At 46.5% G+C, this 19,037-nt stretch overlaps 2 protein-coding genes across 3 annotated transcripts in view; both read left to right on the top strand.

The window, feature by feature from the left end:
- The first annotated feature begins 849 nt into the window (after window positions 1-849).
- LOC112136684 (synaptotagmin-11) lies at window positions 850-8,582 on the top strand. Its single transcript, XM_024258560.2, has 4 exons — window positions 850-1,128; window positions 4,067-5,001; window positions 5,238-5,358; window positions 6,260-8,582. The coding sequence occupies exons 1-4, from the start codon at window positions 1,095-1,097 to the stop codon at window positions 6,568-6,570; spliced, it is 1,401 nt and encodes a 466-aa protein (XP_024114328.1). The 5' UTR covers window positions 850-1,094; the 3' UTR covers window positions 6,571-8,582.
- Window positions 8,583-12,758: 4,176 nt separating this feature from the next.
- plin6 (perilipin 6) overlaps window positions 12,759-19,037 on the top strand; it is a 13,948-nt gene continuing 7,669 nt past the window's right edge. The window contains exons 1-5 of one of the 2 annotated variants that reach the window (XM_024258274.2): window positions 12,759-13,782; window positions 16,149-16,181; window positions 17,561-17,759; window positions 17,848-17,930; window positions 18,124-18,361. In XM_024258274.2, coding sequence (XP_024114042.1) covers window positions 13,546-13,782; window positions 16,149-16,181; window positions 17,561-17,759; window positions 17,848-17,930; window positions 18,124-18,361 — 790 coding nt within the window. In that variant the 5' untranslated portion in view covers window positions 12,759-13,545. Of the gene's footprint in view, window positions 13,783-15,447; window positions 16,182-17,560; window positions 17,760-17,847; window positions 17,931-18,123; window positions 18,362-19,037 lie in introns of those variants that run through there. The other variant, XM_024258276.2, reaches the window with a different exon arrangement.

The raw sequence follows: 19,037 nt of genomic DNA on the forward strand, positions 1-19,037 counted from the left end.
GACATAAAGAGTTACTGTCTAAGAACCATTTTACTTCGTGTAAGCTCCCTTACTAGCAACGTCAGGAAGGAAAGGAATCATCATGGAAACACGGTCAACCACTGCTCTGCTGTAAACTGGAAGACCGACAACAAACCAGAGGAGGTTTACATGGTGGGAACAGCAGAAACCCCCACGCCTGAAAGAAATCAAACTCTGATGGTTGGATGTGACCATTATAAACAGGAATTTAGACCAAAAAAGCTTTATGATAAAAAATACTGCAAACATTCATCCTTTCTGGATGGGTTGTTTATGTGGCTCTTATATATATATCTAATATGTTTTTATTTTCTGATTTGCGTTTTTATTAGAAGCGGCTGTTCAAAAGAATCTTAGCAAAGACGTTTTTCTTCTTGCAGCTTTTTGTCTTTTGACACAAATCAGTTCTCGGAGACAAATAAACACATTTACTGCAGAGTTGTATTTTCATCCCTAAAGTAGTTGTGCACATATAAGTACATTTCCTGTTTATTATCTAACACTGTTGTGACGCATCAAAGCTGCGCAGGACTTCACTCCCGCGAGGACCAATTCAAAGACAATGAAGATAGTAAGAGCTCTCACTCTGGTAATTATTCTGGCAACTAAAGTTTGATGATAAACGTGTTTAACTGGAGTTAAATGTGTACTTTAAACGATAATTTTACCCACATTTTGCATTTCTCTTTACATTCAGTCTTATATTGTCATTCAGTTGTTATGCAAAACACGTAAAAACGCAAAAGAATGCGGCGCTAAACAACCGCGTGGTGACTCATCGTCTCTCATAGACGATCTGTGCTCAGTCTCATCGCGCGCTGCTCCGCGCAGCCTCCCTGCATCCTCGCGCGAGCATCACTGAAGCAGTCCTCTGGTCAGCGACGCCCGCGCGCCCCTCTGCTCCGCGCGGACGCATGAAGGCCTCCTCCCGCCACCAGCGCCTCCGTCTTCGGTGAATCCTCCGCAGTCGTCGCTCCTCCATGGATGTGAAGTGAAGGCGGACGGAACTCAGTCGGCGTCTCCTCCTCCTCTTTTCTCACCGTCGGGACCGCAGAACCGCACCGAACCACAAAATGGCGGACATGGTGGAGCTGGGACCCGCCTACGGTGAGGATCGGCCGCTTCGTCGGTGTTTCTCTACGGCAGCTCGGTGAAAATGTCGCCGTTCCGAAGCTCTGTCTGTGTTCTGGAAGGTTCCGCCGTTAGAACACCGAGTGGGTCTGAACCGGGCCTGCTTCACCGACAGCACCGACCCGTTAAATGTCCGAAAGGCCCAAGAGTTCGCGGTCATTTTATCACAGAATTTGAGGGGAAATGTACTTGGATTAAATAGATCTTTGATTTTAAAGCGAATATCCGTCAGAATTTAAAGAGGATTTCATTTATGACGGGACAGAATTTATTAGGATTTTGTTCAGATAATAAATAATTTCTTTTTTTTAACTATTTGTTTCCTGATTGTTTTAAAAAATGACAGTAAAAACAGTCTGTCACTCATCAGGCTCGTGCGCGCGCAGTCTTGTGTGCGTGCGTGTGCCAGTATGGGTGGGTGAGGGGTGACGTCATGTCTGTTCTGTTCTCCTGAAAAGCCCACGCATGCGCAGGATTGTCAGCGCTCTTCTCATTGTTCTCCTGTTATCGGCCGCTTTACCAGGAAAAAACGTGAATAGACGCGGAGGTTCGGCGGAACCAGGCCCGGTTCTGTCCCGTTACCTGCTGTAGAACCAGAACACTATGAATTCAGAGCCAACAGTGAACGCACCGAACTGAAACCAGACAAGGAATCAGTCAGGAATCAGACCAAAGCTTGGATCCAGGATGGAGATGATTTAACATCCAAACTGATGCAGACCTGTTGAGGGGGAGGAGCTTGAGACACGTATTTGTTCACAGAATCTGTATCACTAATGCCACAGGTCACATGACCGGCCTGTGACAGAGGCTTTTGTTGTGGTCTCCGGTTGTAAACCAGCTCTCCGGGCTGTCAGACGCCGCTCAGCTGAGAGCGATGCGGCGTGCGAGGGTTGCTAGGCAGCCGTGTGAGCCGCTTCCAGCTCCCTCCAGAAGATGACATCATGTGTTGAGAGTGAATGAAACAACAGGGAGGAGGTTCCTGCAGCCTAAAGAGGACCTTAAAGACCCACTCCCATGGAAACGGCGTTTTTTTAACGTGTTCTCGTGGCGTTTTTCTGACGATGGAGGACATAGATCAAGAAAATGAAGATTCAAATCACATCTCTGAGGATTTCTTTATTCAAACTGTCATGAGTCAAGATTGAATTTTTGACCAAGAAAATCATCTGGGCGGGGCCACAGTCTCCCTGCTCCGCCCCATTCTGATACAAATAGATCCATGAACGTCTTTGTTTTCCTGGATCAGCCCCATTCGGCTGGATGGCTCTGATGTTGATCGTCTTTTTGTGGGGCTGTAAGCTAGGAGGAGATCTGTCAGGGGAAGGGGGGCGGGGTTGCTTATTTCAAACAGTCCCGCCCACAACTCAGAATTCCTGCTGCTCTGCAGAAACTATGTCCCAGAAAACAACACAGGCCACATAGTGGGGCATCAAAGTTAAATAGACTCCGCCTCCACCGTGACGGCTGCTTTCCATTTCGTCTCAGAGGTTCCAAACTCCTGCTCCCATTGGTTGGTTTGTTTCTGATCCGGTTGATCATATATGCTGGTGATGTTTGGGTCTACGCTGCTGTGTGTCAGCTGGAGAGAGTTGCTGTGTTTCTGCAGAGAGAGCTGCAGAATGTGCCCCCCCCCGAATGAAGCGTGTTTATCGCTTCATTACGGCGTCCAACAAGACTCCTCTGTTCCCTGCAAACAAAGAGCTCCTCCAGCTCCTGCTCCTCCTCTCATGAAGACAGACAGACAGAACCGCTTTAGGATCAGATTCATTCAGATTCATTCAGGTTCATTCAGGTTCTGCTCATGACAGTCTGGATCAGAATCCAGCCTCAGCAAGAACCCGTCTCTGTGTTTTACTAGACCAGGACACTTTCTCAGGACAGTTATGAAGTCTCTAAACTCAAAGGCCTGAGTTCTCCTTCTGCAGAGACGTTCAGGACACTAAAAACTGGAGTTCTTCTGCCATCCGGGTTCTTTTATCCAGAACCTGGAATCATGTTTCACAAATATCCAGAAATGTTTCAGTCAGATTAAAGTTCAAAAGTTCTGGATCAGAAAATGATTCCTTTGGATTTCTCATATTTTACTAATAATCAGTGAATAAATGTTTCTAGTTTTCCTGCTGGTTACTTTCAGTTACTCGGACTAAATACTGTTATTAATATTCAGGTGATGAAAACTTTCAAGTCAAAACGTTTTATGAAAGATTTCCTGTTAAATAAATGTAACTGTTACTAAAAACAACAATTTTATTGACATTTTTATTTCAACCTCGTGTTAAAAGAATTCAGTGTAGAAGACGTGAGGAAGATGAAGATGATGAAGATTATAAAGAGGATGAGGATGATGAAGATAAAGATGAGGATGATGAAGATTATGAAGATGATAAGGATGATGAAGATAAAGATGAGGATGAAGATGATGAAGATTATAAAGAGGATAAGGATGATGATGAGGATGATAAAGATGAGGATGATGATGATGATGATGAAGAAGATGATGATGATGAAGATGATGATGATGATGATGATGATGAAGAAGATGATGATGAAGATGATGATGAAGATGATGATGATCATGATGATGAAGAAGATGAAGATGATGAAGATTATAAAGAGGATGAGGATGATGATGAGGATGATAAAGATGAGGATGAAGATGATGATGATGAAGATAATGTTTGATAAAACTCGTGGAGAAACAGAGACGAGTTCAGACCACAGAGGCTCGTCTCAGTGAGTTCATGGATTCAGAAATGCTGAGTCATGGTTCTCTCAGGCTGATCCGGTTTCAGATCCGCTGCAGGTCAGGTTTGGACCGGACTAGTTTGTGGAGCAGAACTTGACCTGATGTGTGTTTGCATGAAGCTGTTGTGTCAGAGCTGACCTGACCCCCCCTCTCCGTCTCTCTCAGCCATGTCTCCAGTTCTGGCGGGCTTCCTGGGCGCCGGGGTTCTGGTTCTGGTCATGGTGGTCCTGGTTCTGCTCTGGTCGTTCTGCCAGCGCCGCTACCTGCGCATCAGCGGCCGCTACAAGCTCCACGGCGACCGCTACTGCGACGCCGAGGACCCCCCCTACAAGTTCATCCACATGCTGAAGGGGATCAGCATTTACCCAGAATCCCTCAGCGGCAGCAAGAGGATCGTCCGCGGCATCCGGCGCGCCGACCGCTCCGACGCCGACGGGGAGAGGGGCGGTGCCGCCGGCTCAGCGGGGAGGGGCATGGTGCTGGTTGATGCAGAGAACAACATCCTGGACGTCCCGGGGCAGCTGCAGATGAGTCACCTGGTGCCCCCCGCGGCGGCGGCGCCACACGCTCAGGGCCGGCTGGAGCGGGCGCTGCCCGTGCGCGCCGACTACTGCTGCCTGGACAGCAGCTCCGCCAGCAGCAGCCAGACCAGCAGCAAGACGGCGTCCCCCTTCACCCCCGCCGGCGCCGAGCCCGAACCCGAGCCCAACCTGGGCTCCATCAGCCTCGCCGTCGACTACAACTTCCCCAAGAAGGCCCTGGTTGTGACCATCGTGGGGGCCCGGGGGCTCCCCGCCATGGACGAGCAGGCGGGGAGTTCCGACCCGTACGTGAAGATGACCATCCTGCCCGAGAAGAAGCACCGGGTCAAGACCCGCGTGCTGAGGAAGACGCTGGACCCGCTGTTCGACGAGACCTTCACCTTCTACGGCGTGGCCTACAGCTCGCTGCCCGAGCTCACGCTGCACTTCCTGGTGCTCAGCTTCGACCGCTTCGCCCGCGATGATGTCATCGGGGAGGCCGTGGTGCCGCTGAAGGGCTTCGACCTGAGCACGGGCCGGGTCCACCTGAGCCAGCAGATCGCCAAGAGGAACATGCAGGTGAGCCTCAGCTGATGATGACATCATCATCCTGACTGAACAGTGGCTCAGTGTGTCTGTTACCATGGCAACCTGTCCGTCTCAGGGCCACGATGAGGCGTAAACAGCCTGCTGACAGCAGGTCAGGAGGTCTCTAAACAATCCATTCAGATTCTAAATCAGTTCAGCTGTCATGTTCTCGTGAGTTCTGCTCCGTGGCGCCGCCGGGTCTGACCGCCTCCTCTGTGTGTCTGCAGTGTGAGAGCCGTGGAGAGCTGCTGGCCTCGCTGTCCTACCAGCCGGTCTCCCACCGCCTCAGCGTGGTCGTTCTGAAGGCTCGACACCTCCCCAAGATGGACATGACGGGCCTGTCAGCCAGTGAGTAGACGTCTGTCTGCGTCCTTGAACGTCAGACCAAAAAAATGAGGAGGGGCAGAAGATCAGAGGAAGGAAGAGGATCAGGACCGGATAACTCCCTTATGAATCGATCGTAGCAGCATCCGGATCAGATTTCTGCTGATGTGCAGAAGCTTAGAGTCACTTCTGCAGGACAGCCTGTAGGGGGCGACATTTCATTAAAAACTCTGTCTACTTCACAGCCTAAACCAGATTCACATGAAACGTGTGTCAAAGTCAAGGCCCGGGGGCCGGATCCGGCCCACCAGATCATTTTATTGTTATTAATGACCCCATGTTATCTTGAGCTCATTTCTAACTTTTGACAAAATATATTTTTATGGAGAGTAAAATATTGAAAGTTATTTAAGGTTTAAGTTGATTTATTCTGGAATAATATTCCTGCCTTTTTATTATTCATAATTATGTTAAAAAGTTACAGTTTTAAAGTATTAAAAATCTGCATTCTGCAGCTTTTTGGACTATTTTGGCATTTACTAAGATTTTTTTAGGCTATTTTGGAGTTTAGCTAATATTTCAGCTACATGCTAGCTGCTTTAGCTAATTTAGGCTTTATTCAATTTTTATGCTAAATTGGCATTTAGCTAATATTCTAGCCTGCTGTTAGTTTCATCATCTTCAGCTGCCAAATTCAGCTTCCAGCATTCACACTAACATCATCACAGGTAATGCTTTATATCTAGTTTATAATTATGTTAAAAAGTTACAGTTTTAAAGTTTTAGAATGTAGTTTTAGAGTGTTCAGTAAATGTTTTTCCTGTTCGGCCCGCGGTCTAAGGTGTGTTGTGGATTTATGGCCCTACAACAGAGATTTAAACATGAATTATTGTTCCTCTCACCGACGCGTCCTTCCTGCCCTCAGATCCCTACGTGAAGGTGAACGTCTTCTACGGCCGCAAACGCATCGCCAAGAAGAAGACCCACGTGAAGAAGTGCACCCTGAACCCGGTCTTCAACGAGTCCTTCATCTACGACATCCCGCCCGAGCTGCTGCCCGAGATCTCCGTGGAGTTCCTGGTGGTCGACTTCGACCGCACCACCAAGAACGAGGTCCTGGGCCGCCTGCTGCTCGGCCTGCACAGCCCCTCCCCCTCTGGCGCCTCCCACTGGAGGGAGGTGTGCGAAAACCCCCGCCGGCAGATTTCCAAATGGCACAACCTGAGCGAGTTCTGAGGGAGGAGGAGCGGCCGGGACAGCCAAAAGACTCTGTACAGCACAGTAACACACATGCACACACACATGCACACACGCACATGCACACACACACACACATGCACACTGCTGTGACCATAGTTCATCTCTGTTCTCCTCCGCCTCACATCAGAATCCTGCAGCTCTGAAAACATCTGAAGCTCCTCAGACTGATGTCATGTCTGTGTCTGCTGGGGGGGGGCTCCAGTGTGATTCTAAAAAAGATAAAGACCCCCCCCCCATTGCTGTTGCCATGCAGGTCATTGCATGTCTGTGTGAAAAGAAAAAACGCCTGAAAGCAGAGACGGACGGAGGACGAGAACAGCCCGACCTGCAAAGCCTCTGTAACCAAACGCTGACCCGTCCCGTAGAGAGCTGCTCTGGAGGACCGGCGGGAGATCCTGGTTCTGGTTCTGTTTGACAGCTGCAGCTTCCCCCCTCCTGACAGAAGAGCAGGCCTCAAACGTTTCAGTGACTCCACCGCTTTAAACAGTTCGTCTGACCCATGATAACAAGTGTGAGTCCGGTTCTGATCAGGAACCAGAACCGGCTGTTCAGAGACGAGGATGAGAGCTAGCAGAAGGATGGAGTCAGTGAAAGATGATGTGTCAGCCGTCCAAATATTTCATGGATTTGAAGCAGAGCCGTTCTGTTTGCTGAATGTTCAACGCATGCTAACGAAACTAAAGTTCTTTTACCGCAAACGTGGCGCCAAACTGCAGCTCGCCTCCTGACAAATGTGTCCATCCTTAAACTTTTACTTTGAAAGAGCTCGATGGGCATTTAAAAACATTTACGTAGATTTATTCACATCAATGGTCGCCATGACAACAACATCCGCAGAGGAGCTAACCTGTTTAACTACTAGCATTAGCAGTTAGCGCTCCGCTTTCCTCCGTCCCTCCAAGATGTGGGTCCTCCTGATCAGAAACACTAAAAGTGTCCCTTCAGTACCTTAGCGTTCTGAGGGGTGTGGATGGGAACTTCCTGAGGTCCGGTTCTGTTTGAGCGGGCCGCAGAGGTTCTGCTGGAAACACTTCATCTCTTTTGCAAACGCTGAATGAAAAACTTTCCACCTCTGTGGTTCTATCGCTGCTGCGCCGTCTGCTGTTCTCCCTCTGTGTCTGCGCAGACGTCACATCACTGAAAACTGCTGGGGGGGTTGGGGGGGCTTTGATTTAAGGGCGGGGCCACAGGATCAGAGCTTCTACCTCTTTGAAATGTCATCAGAAACTTTAACTGAAACCAGCAGAGTTTCTCAGATGTTTGGTTGGAGGTCAGAGGTCAGGTGGAGGCGGGGTTTGCAGCAGCATTTTAACTTTTTACTTAAAAACGTTTCCAGACTTCCTCTTTGGCGTTTTCAAACTAAAGTCCTCTTTGTGAACATCCTCAAACCGCCTCAGAATGAACACTCTGGATTTGAGTTCTCATGAAACCGATCAGATTATTGTGCAGAGGGAAAACAGCACCAGAGGGCGCCGTGGAGCAGGATCAGTTCAGAGTTCTGGTTCTGTGAGAGGTTCCTTCTCCTGCCCGTTAGTCCTGTAAACATCAGCAGCTGCAGCTCTGCTTCCTTTCGTCTGTTTCCTTTGATATTTTTACATTCTTTTCTGTAACAACCCTGTGGTTCAGTCAGCCAGCAGGCGGCGCCGTTTGTGTTTGATATTTCTGGTTCTCCTGAGTGATGTCTGCGAGTCGACCTTCAGAAAGCACATTTAGAAATGATTCCACCTCAAATCTGCTTCTGAAAAAACCCTTTGAAAGAAAAAGATGCAGCCTGATCTCCATCCTGGCCCTTGGATCCGGTCGGTGTTTGGAAGCGCCTGACGGACTGTAGATTTGTACAGATGTGAAGCCGTGAGCTGGTTCCCCTCCTGTCTGAAGTCCTCAGAGCTTTAGTGTTTGAGCGCCCCCTGCTGTAGACCTGGATGCTAACCTTGTGTTGGGTTTGTTAACAATCAGTGGACGTGCAAATAAAAACCTGTAAACTAAGAGAACGCCTTCTGTTGGTTAATGTCTACGTTCATGTGTCTTCAAATGATTCATCAAACGTCATCAGGAACAGACGAAGGAGGCCAGAACGGAGCCTCAGGTCTGTGGAGGAGGTTCTGTGTCAGACGTAAACGTCTCAACAGAACCTCTGAAGTCTGACGTGTTTCTAACATCCAGCGATGGAACGCAATCAAGATCTGAGTCGCCCACAGTCGTCGCCGTGACGACCACAACGGGAGAAAAGCTCCGAGGAGGACCCGCCCACCGCTGCCTTTGGATCTTCCTGCATGCCTCCTCTGCTGCTGTGTGTCAGCAGATGCGCGAGGCGGATCTCCATCATGTCTGAAACCGCCAAAGCCGGCGTGATGAGGCGCCTGAATGAGCGGCAGTGATCTCCTCCGTCACATGGGCGCTTCCCAGAAACCCAGAACACTGGCTCCTTCAAAAACGGCTGCATGACCCCCCCCGTCCCGCGGCCCTGTGGGAGGCAGAGCGGCGTGCTGTGAGCTCACAGGAAGTGATGTCATTGTGGGCTCGACATGACCTTTTCCTGGAATCCCAAACTCCAGGATTTCATGTGAGAGCCATGAAAATCTTCAACCTTCAAATTAAAATGACTTTATTTAAGGAAAAAAGGTTTTTAATCTAAAATAAGACTTTTAACACTAAAAAGAACTTTCTGCTTGATTGAGCTAAAAAAATCTGAGAACATCCAATCCCAGGTCTGGAGTTTCTTTTCATCACGGATCATTTCATCATATTCAGGCCGGAGGACCCCGGCACACAGAACACCGACCTGCAGCCATCATCAGGTCGTGGGTTGCTGGAGCCTATCCCTGTTGAGTGAAGGCGGGGCTCATTCTGGAGATTCTGCCCACAAACACAAAACAAACATAAACAACAGAATGTTTACTTTGAAAGGAATGACTCTCAGCAAAGACGCTGAACGTCCTCAAAATGGGGGGGTGATCCGTACGGGTTCTGTAGGTTTTTGGGTCGTCCGGGTCCGTGGAGGGTCATAGAGGAGCAGCTGCATCTTAAGGTGAGCACAGGTGTGTCTGACAGTCCCCTGAAGCTCGTGCGACCACCTCAAACCATGAAGACGGAGCATTGTGGTGCATGGGGAGTTTGGTGACGTAATGGTAAGCTGCTCACACTCATGACGAACATCACATGAATCAGTGGAGTTAGACTGGATGGATGCTGATTGGCTCAGAGAGTGATGATGGCGAAGGAGGCGGAGCTACTCGACACCAAGAACAGGAAGTAAAACTAGAAACTTCTGGTTGAACAAGAAAGAAAGTCCATGACACTATAGACACACCCCCACTAAATACACAGTCTGCTGCTCACTGATGACCTTTAACCTCTTTAAACCTTATTTGCTCGTTTGGCGCCTGTCATCCATGTGAAACACAAAGAGCTTTGCATAAAAAAACTCATTAAAAACATTGTTTAAAAACAGACTCATAAAGAAAACAGACCACAAAATGACCGCCCCTCCCTCCTCCCCGGAAATAACTTGTGTCAAAAACAAGGACTGAAGGACTGCAGCTCGGCTCGGTTCTGCTGTGCAGAGACTGTATTACGAAGATCCATCTATTCCAAGGCCGAGCCCGACCACGGCGGTCCTCGCTGCACCGTCCGTCCAGTGCAGGATGGCGCAGGGCCCACTCTACAGCTCCACCATAGCAACAGCCCCCCCACAGGCAGAGCCAATGGTGGCCCAGAACAGAGGATCCCTGTGAGGAAGCACTAAAGTTTATAGAAATGTATAAAATAAATTAAAAACGCAGCCCTAATTAACATAAAGATCATTCAAAAATGGGTCGCATGCAAGAATAAATGTGTATATACATTTAAATGATTCAAATAAAAGAAAAAAATAATTAAAGTAAAAAAAGGTTAAAAATTCAAAAATTAAAGTTACGTAAAAGTCAGAGTAAAAAATCAAATTAAAAAGTACACCCAGGTTTCTCACACAGAGAAAGGGGTTTAAAGCTCTGCAACTTTGGTAAAACCATCTTTGTCTTGTAAGAAGTTCTCTGTCAACCACGACTAGAGGTCAAAAATACAATTTAAGAGTGTTTATGGGTTCAAGGTCATCAGGAGACACGGCAATGTAAAGCTGAGCATCATCAGCATACCGTGTCTCCAGATGACATCCCCAAGAGGCAACATGTATAAATGAAAGAGTATTGGACCTAAGACTGACCCTTGGGGAACCCCAAAACTTATTCTGTGGATTCTTGAGGAGCACGGATCCAAACTTACAAAAAAATACTGATCTCTGGATAAGAGTGGAAACAGTTCCTGAGAGGCCAACCGACTCAGAGGTCTGCCTAATAAAATCTGGTGATCTACGACATCACTAACATCCAGTAACACCTGGACAGAGAGTTTCTGTGAGTCAGAATTATTTCTGAGGTCTGTTAAAACCTCTAAAAGGGTGGTCTCAAAGCTGTGATTCGACCTAAAGCCAGATTGATATTTTTCTCAAATACTTGTTCCTTTAGGAAATCACATAATTGAGTAAAAACAATTGTTTTCAATAATTGTATCTAAAAATGATAAGTTGGATACATTTCTGTAACTATCCAAAGTATTTGGATGCAAGTTAGTCTTCTTCAGAAGGGACCTCACCACCGCCGTCTTACAGGCAGTGGGAAGACGCCCGTCTGAAGAGAGGAGTTTTAAATATTTGAAGTAAAATGATCAGCGAAAATATCAGGAGGAGTTTGTTTTAAAATGTCAATAAAATTCACTTCAGGAGGAATTGAAGGGAGGATTCTCACTGAGGCCTCCTGCTGGATAAAACCAGACACTATAAAGCACACAATAATGGTCAACAACAGATTACAAACCAGCAGATGCTCTGTGGGTAATGACCAAGTCCAGGGTGTGTCCTCTGTTGTGAGTAGGCTGTACCACATGCCGGTAAAATCCAAGCTCTTTAAAAGACTGAAGAACTCAAAGACAAAAGGATCATTCAGGTTGTCAACATGCAGATTAAAATCTCCTGTTATTAAAATTCTATTATGTCCTAGGAAAATGATGGATAAAAACTCAGAGAATTCTTGTGAAAACCAGGAGGGTCTCTAGAGAACTGAATGCACCGCATGTTACCCAAGAACTGCACAGAGCCGGACTCAGTGTGAAGTATTGTTTGTGCCACGCTGCCTGCATTGCTGAGCGTTTCCATGTGGACCTGATCTTCTGCTTCAATTATCTGCTGCCTGTCCTGACCCTCACCTGGACTCTGACACCTCTAGTCTCTTCTTGGATACTTCTTGGATGCTCTTCCATCCGTCTTACCTTACCTGATAGAAAATAAAAAGTTAAAATTAGACACAGAGACCTCAGTGAGAATAGCTGCAGCATCAGGACCAAGCCTGGTTTCAGTTAAAAACAATCAGATCATTCATTTTAAAAGACTTGTTTGAAAGATCCTTGTTGAGAGTAAGAGTGGGAACTAGATGCTAACTGGTAAAAAATTGTCTCTGATTACTCAGAATATATAGAGCAAGGGGGTCAGACTCAGTCACACAGGGGGGCAAAACCCAAAACACACCTTAGGTCTCTGGCCAAACAGGATAAACATTTAATTAACACTAAAACCACATTTTTTAAACTTTAAAAAATGTAACTTTTAACATAATTATAAACTAGATATATAGCATTACCTGCAATAATGCTGGTGTCAATGCTGTAAGCTTAATTTGGCTGCTGAAGATGCTGAAATCGATAACTAAAAACACTGAAGCTGATAGCTGAAAAAATATATTAGCTGAATGATAAAATTAGCTTAAATTACAAAAAATCCTAAATTAGCCAAAACAGCTAGCATGTAGCTGAAATATTAGCTAAACTCCAAATTAGCCTAAAAATCTTAGTAAATGCCAAAATAGTCAAAAAAGCTGCAGAATGGCCATTTGTAAAACTTTAAAACTGTAACTTTTAAACATAATTATGAATAATAAAAAGGCAGGAATATTATTCAATAATAAATTAATTTAAACCTTAAATAACTTTCAATATTTTACTCTCCATAAAAATATATTTTGTCAAAATTATACAAGTTAGAAATGAGCTCAAGATAACATCGGGTCATTAATAACAATAAAATAAAATGATCTGGAGGGCCGGATCCGGCCCCCGGGCCTTGACTTTGACACATGTGATATAGAAGCTTTTTGGGGAAAATATTTCCCCATTTATTTTTTAGCTTGAACATAATCATAATAAACAACTTGTGTCTCATTTTTTGCAACAAATAAATAACAGTTTTGTGTCCCATTGCTGAAATGAGTAATACTGTCTGTGACGAGCATCAACACAATTGAAATGATCTGTAAAATTCAGTGTTAACAATAGTTAACATGAACAGCAGTGTCACTACTTAGTGTAAAATTGTCGTAAACAACAGAACAAAAATGAAATAATTCAAGTAGGTGTCAGACACATTGGTGTAACGTGCGCCCCCTATCTGCCTCCAGAGGAACGCCTCATCAAAGGATGACGAATAAAAAGTTTTCCAGCCTCTTCAAATGAAATTAAAAGGTCGATACTTGGAGAGAAAACATCCAGAATCAATGGCAGGACAAAATATCGCGATATGTTGCAGTATTATTTCAGCACAGCGTTCGTTCAGTGTAGCAGGTGAACCGATGAGGACTTTGTGTTGAATTTTGTTTCTGTATTTGGTGTTGTGTCTATAAAATGGAGAAATGTAGGAATGTGTGACTTGTAATGAGGACGTCCGTGTTATCTGCTAGTGATGTGATATAAAGGATGTTGATCTGGAGGGAATGTGTGTGCTTCAGGAGTTACCGTCAGGAGCAAGCGCTTCCTCCAACAGCAGAAAGGGTTTCATGGAAAGTCTGATCATCAGATGTGAGACGACTTTCCCTCATCTGGATGCAGTTTGTGTGTCTGTGCGTTTGTGTCTTCAGTGTTTCCTGCTGAATGTTGTCTTTCATTTCCTCCTCATCGATTGGTCACAGCAGTAAATGTCGATTCGTCAGCTTGGCTGCTAAAAGTCAAACCCCTTTTTTACGATCCCAAACGATCCTCGAACACCTCGGCCAATCAGGCGCCTGCTTCCAACCGCAGCCGCATTCTTTGAGATCAGGTTATAAAGTCCGGTCTGTTTGGTCTTCGTCAGCCCTCCACTGCTTCCTCATCACTGGAGCTTCTCTGATGGTAAGAGACGTTTCAGCCCAAACATGCGTCGGGAAGGTTTGAAGGTTTTAATGATTTCATGTTAGAACGGCTCGGAGAAAACGAATTTATGGGAGGTTGAACTATGGTCACTTTAGATTAAAGCCTTTAGAATACGGATTTAATATAATCTAAAGCTGTACAGTGGGGGTAGTGGTTAGCACTCTTGTTTCCCGGCGAGGAGGTTCAAATCCTGACTGGATCGTCTCTGTGAGGAGTCTACGTCTTCTCCTCGTTCATGTTTCTCTGGTGACCTCCCTCAGTCCAAAAACAGGCTTCAGGTTCATTCATGATTCTAAATAGCAATTAGATGTGATGTTGTGTGTTTCTGTCCACCATGACTCAACAGTGGGATAGGCTCCAACGACCCTGCGACCCCTGAAAGGGATTCAGTGGGTTTGGATGGATGGATGGATGGATGGATGGATGGATGGATGGAAGGATGGATGGAGGGATTTCCCTCCTGCTGGCTTTTGCAGTAATGATGGAATCCACAAGCAGATTAAAAAACGTCCTGATGTTCCGAGTAGGAACCTCCTCTGAAGGCGATCGATCTGTGAGAACTAAGCAGTTCTTTGGATTTAAAAAGTTAAGCGAGTTTTCGTGTTGAACTAAGCCGCTCTAAGCCCCTCCCTCATCAAACACATGAGCAGCAGATCATTGTGTTCAGCCGGGAACTGGCTCTCACTATCCTCTGCTGAAGATGAAGGTCTTGGGCCTCATCTGTCAGATCCCCGATATCATCTCCAGCTTCATGAAACTCGCTTCTTCTAAGTCTAACGTTTGAAACAAGTGTTCCTTCCATGTCTCTGGGTGAAGTTCAGTACAGAACAAGTTTGCATTAACGGTAGTAAAGATGCAGCTTTACCTCAAATGTCATAAGAGTTTATTTCTGGTTAGAATAAGTGGAGTTTAAGACTGATCTCAAAGATAAATGTGTAAGTCCATAACTGCTGTAGTCTCGTGTTTGCTGCAGCAGCAGACTGAGGTCACTGTTTACCCTCCATCACAAATGATGTTATCAGCTGATTCATTGAGTGATCACACGATGAAACATTTTCTTGTCATTTCCACCTTCAGTTAAAGGCTTTTAAGTCGTTCAAAACACAAACCTGAATTTTTCCTTTGAGGTTTGTGTCCAGACCAGATCTTCTGTCAGACTGCAAGGCTCCTCAAGGCTCAGTGTCTTTATTGTTTAATACACATTGTAGTGTTTGCTTGTGTTACTAATGGCTCATATTTATGGTAACATCAAGAAGAAGGAACATGAGAAACTGGAGAAATACCAGGAACTGGAGGAAGCTTGGAAGATGAAAGTGACAGTGGTGCCCGTGGTGATTGGAGCACTCGGGGCTGTAACCTCCAAACTGGAGGAGTGGCTACAGGAGATCCTGGAAAGACCTCAGACATCTCAGTCCAGAATAGAGCAGGAAGAGCTCAGATGCTGCAGGACCCTCAAGGGAGCGCCCAGCCTCCACCCACAGAGGGTGAGAGGGGCGTTTGTTTGTTTGATATCATTTCTATGCAGATGATATTCTGTTCTGAAAGAATTTTTCCAGAATTTCTGAAAAGCTGCAGCTAATTCCTTGAAACAAACTTTGTTCCTCTTCTTGAACAGAGAATCCATCACACTCTAAGTTGAGTCTCGGCATCTGAGCTTCAGAGATGATTTGAAGTCCATGATTCATCTTCAAGACAATGTCACCTGGATTCATTAAACCTTCACTGATGAACCATCAAACACGATGAACCTCAGAAACTTCTTTGGTTTCAACTGTTGACTGTTAGTTGAAAAAGATCTTCAGGTCAAGAACAGATTTACCAGCTGGACAATCGTTTCTCTGCTTTCATTGTTTTCACTGGTTTAGATGTTTGAACTTTTTTACTCCTGTAATCAGATCTGTTCCAATTCCTCCCCAAATGGTGCAAAAACAACGTCAGGAACCAAAGACAGACAAGCGCTTCACATTCCTCCACACTGCCGTCCAGTCATTTTAGAGTCTCAGGTCTCTAGAATGTCTTAAATGGAACCAAACTGTCCTGAAAACAGTGATGAATTCGGAGACTCCGCTCACTCAGGGACACCCGAACTCTGGTTCAGCTGACTAGCAGTTATAAAAGCAGATCCATGTTTTATGAGGTCTTCACGGCTCATTTGGGGAGAGCGGTCGCACAGCGGCTTCCTGGTCCTCAGAAGATGCAGAGAAAAAGCTGAATTTCATGCTGGCTGCAGCTGAACAGCGAGCGGCTTTGTGGGCCGCAGCAGCTGACTGCCTCATGCTGAACCAGAGGCTGGAGTCTGGAGTCACGATGACCAACCTCGTCTCTGTTTGTGTGTTTCCCTGCAGATCGGGACAATGGCAGCTCGACAGGATCATGAGGTGAGAAAATCCTGGGATGAACCCCCCACCCACGAGACCAGGATGATGATGAAGATGACGAAGAGTCGTTCAGACAGGAGACACTCATGCAGAAATCTGACATTCAAGTCCTCAAAGAGTTGAACCGATTCACAAACACTGACTTTCTGCTTGAATACAGAACTGGAGTTGAAGGACTCCCCAGTCAGGGACAGAAGACTGTAGGTTGAATATTTTTCAGTCAAAAGTTTCTCCATGTTTTTACTAACTGGATGATCATTCCCTGCTTTTACCTGAGGAGCAGGTATTGGTAGAACTGGTTGGTTTGATCAAACTTATCTGACTTTCCTTTTACGATGGTTGGAGATTTCTTGGTCTTACCGGCTGAACGATGGATGGTGGAATGGTTGGTTATACGGACTGGATAAACTGTTGGGGCTGGACTCATAGCAGCTGCGCTTGTTTGTTTGTTTGTTTGTTGTATGAACTGAACCGCAGTTTGGTGACTGGATCAATAGGTTGATTCATTGGGTTAAAAGACATATACCACGATTTAATGAAGCCTTTCAGAGTAAACTATATATATGATCACATATGACCTTTGGCACACTAAACAGCAAATGAGTTTTGAAATATTAGTTATTCTTGTGAACTCTTTTCCTCTGATCGCTGCTTGTGGGTGCCGCCCATTCCATGATGTCATCCTAGATCCGGCCTCGGCATCGTGTCTGTGTTTCGCCCACGGAAACAGACAATATACAAATTTTTACGAAGATGTATGTGAATACCATCTATCTGCCATTAGTAGCCGGTCCAATAATGGCCAGGGTTCACAGCTGAGCGGTGGGATTTAGTGTTTGTGTTAGCGTGGGGGGGGGTTCTAACAGCGCAGACTCTTCCTGAAGGGGCGGTTCTCATTTGTGACATCAGCCTGTGAGGAGCCGCTCGGTTCTGGGGGGGTCTGGTACTGAGAGCTGGTTTTAGAGGTTTTTGGGGTTGTTCATAGTGAGGAATGAACAGTCTGATGCACATAAAAGCTCAGCCTGGTTTAAATCTATTGACCACTGATCACTTTCTGTGTTTACAGTAAAAGGTTAAAACTCAGATTTGATTTTGATTTTCTGAACGTTAGAATTGGCTGGTAGATTAACAGTTTTTAGTGGATGAATCTGAATTGAAAGGTTCTGATGTTTGATTGGCAGGACTTGTCGATAAATTCTATAGTTGTGGTTGTTCTGGAAGGCTCAGCTGTTGAGTTGAGCCAGTCAGCTGTGAGGACCTGGCAGTCAGTGGACCGTCGGTGGACCGTTACCGGCCAATCGGTGGCCTATCGGTGACCTGCGGTGACCCGTCGGTGACCTGCGGTGACCTGTCGGTGACCCGTCCCGCCTGTGTTTCAGACTAGTGCCTTGCTCAGAGTGTCCCACCTCCCTCTGGTGCGCTCGCTGGTGCAGTCCGTCACGTCAGCGTACTCGGGCGCCAAAGACCGATACCCTCTGCTGGGCCTGATGGGCGGGGTGGCGGAGGTCGGTGTTCGGAACATTTCTGAGGAGGCCCTGAGACGAGCCACGCCCCTCCTGGAGAGTCTGGAGCCCCAGAGTACGTGGCCACTCCCCCTGCTGACGCCCCCACACAGTTGGTCATCTCTTCTTCCACAGACTCACCTGCTCAAACTTCTTCTCCACAGTCGAAGCTGCAAACAGTTTTGCCCTCGTCGGTCTGGACAGTCTGGAGAAAAACTTCCCCTTCCTGAACCAGTCTTCAGAGGAGGTGGGTTCTGCTCTCCAGCAGGTGGCAGCAACATTTAAGATCACAAATGGAGCTTCACTGATCTGAACAGAAAACTAAAGATTAGAACTTGATCAGAGCTGAAACTCACCAGGAACTCACTGCTGCGAACGCTCACCTGGAGCTCAGAACGTTACTGATGTCATCGTCCTCCTTCACTGCTGCTGCTGCTCAGGTGCTGACCCACCTGAAGGACGCCTTCTTCCTGACTCTGGACGACGTGCAGATGTGGGTGGTGGACGGTCTGGACGGCGCTCTGGATCAGGTGGAGCGCCTGGCGGAGGGGGTCCGGCAGGCCGGCCGGCAGCTGCAGGAGACTCCGGTGGGTCAGGCGGCCGCCCTGGGACTGGACAACATCCTGAGCCGCGTGGAGGACGCCACCGCCTACTACCTGCCCCTCCCACCCACCATGCGTGAGTACAGAGGCCCTGAAAGGACAAAAGACAAAAGTGTTTTTAGACTTTCCTGAAGTTCAGAAAACCTCACAAACTCATGGAGACAAACGAGTTTAAGGTGGAATTATCCTCCAAGAAGATAGACGACTTGTTCTTCCAGTCCCTGTGAGATACACTACCCACGTATCCTGATCGGTCGGACTGGTTTCAGATCGGGAGACTCAAACTCCTGATAGTTCTGATTTAGGCTGATGTGTTTCTGATTAATTACATTTTTCTCTTCATTTTTAGTTAAAGCTCCAAAGAAGTTTTCAGTCTAAAACTCCAAGAGATAAATCTCAAACTGATGTATCCAGGTTTACTTCAGATACTGAGACTGAACACGTTACAACTGTTACAGCCCCAGTGGGGAGACCGGGCTCAGGTCTAGGGGGGAAAAAAAAGGGAAAGAAAGAAACTGTTTCATAAGGAGCAAAAAGGAGAAAAGATTAGTGTGTTAGTCAAAACAAAAAGATGAATTAAAGTAACAAGTTAAGTCATTAAAGTCTCAACCAGCAGAGAGCTTCTGCTGAACGACCAACATGATGACGTCGATCACACAGGAGGTGAAATGATCGCAGTGAGGAGGAGGAGGAGGAGGAGTGAGGAGGAGGAGGAGCAGTGAGGAGGAGGAGGAGTGAAGAGGAGCAGGAGT

The sequence above is a fragment of the Oryzias melastigma genome, linkage group LG16 (assembly GCF_002922805.2).
Source record: "Oryzias melastigma strain HK-1 linkage group LG16, ASM292280v2, whole genome shotgun sequence".
Taxonomy (NCBI): domain Eukaryota; kingdom Metazoa; phylum Chordata; class Actinopteri; order Beloniformes; family Adrianichthyidae; genus Oryzias; species Oryzias melastigma.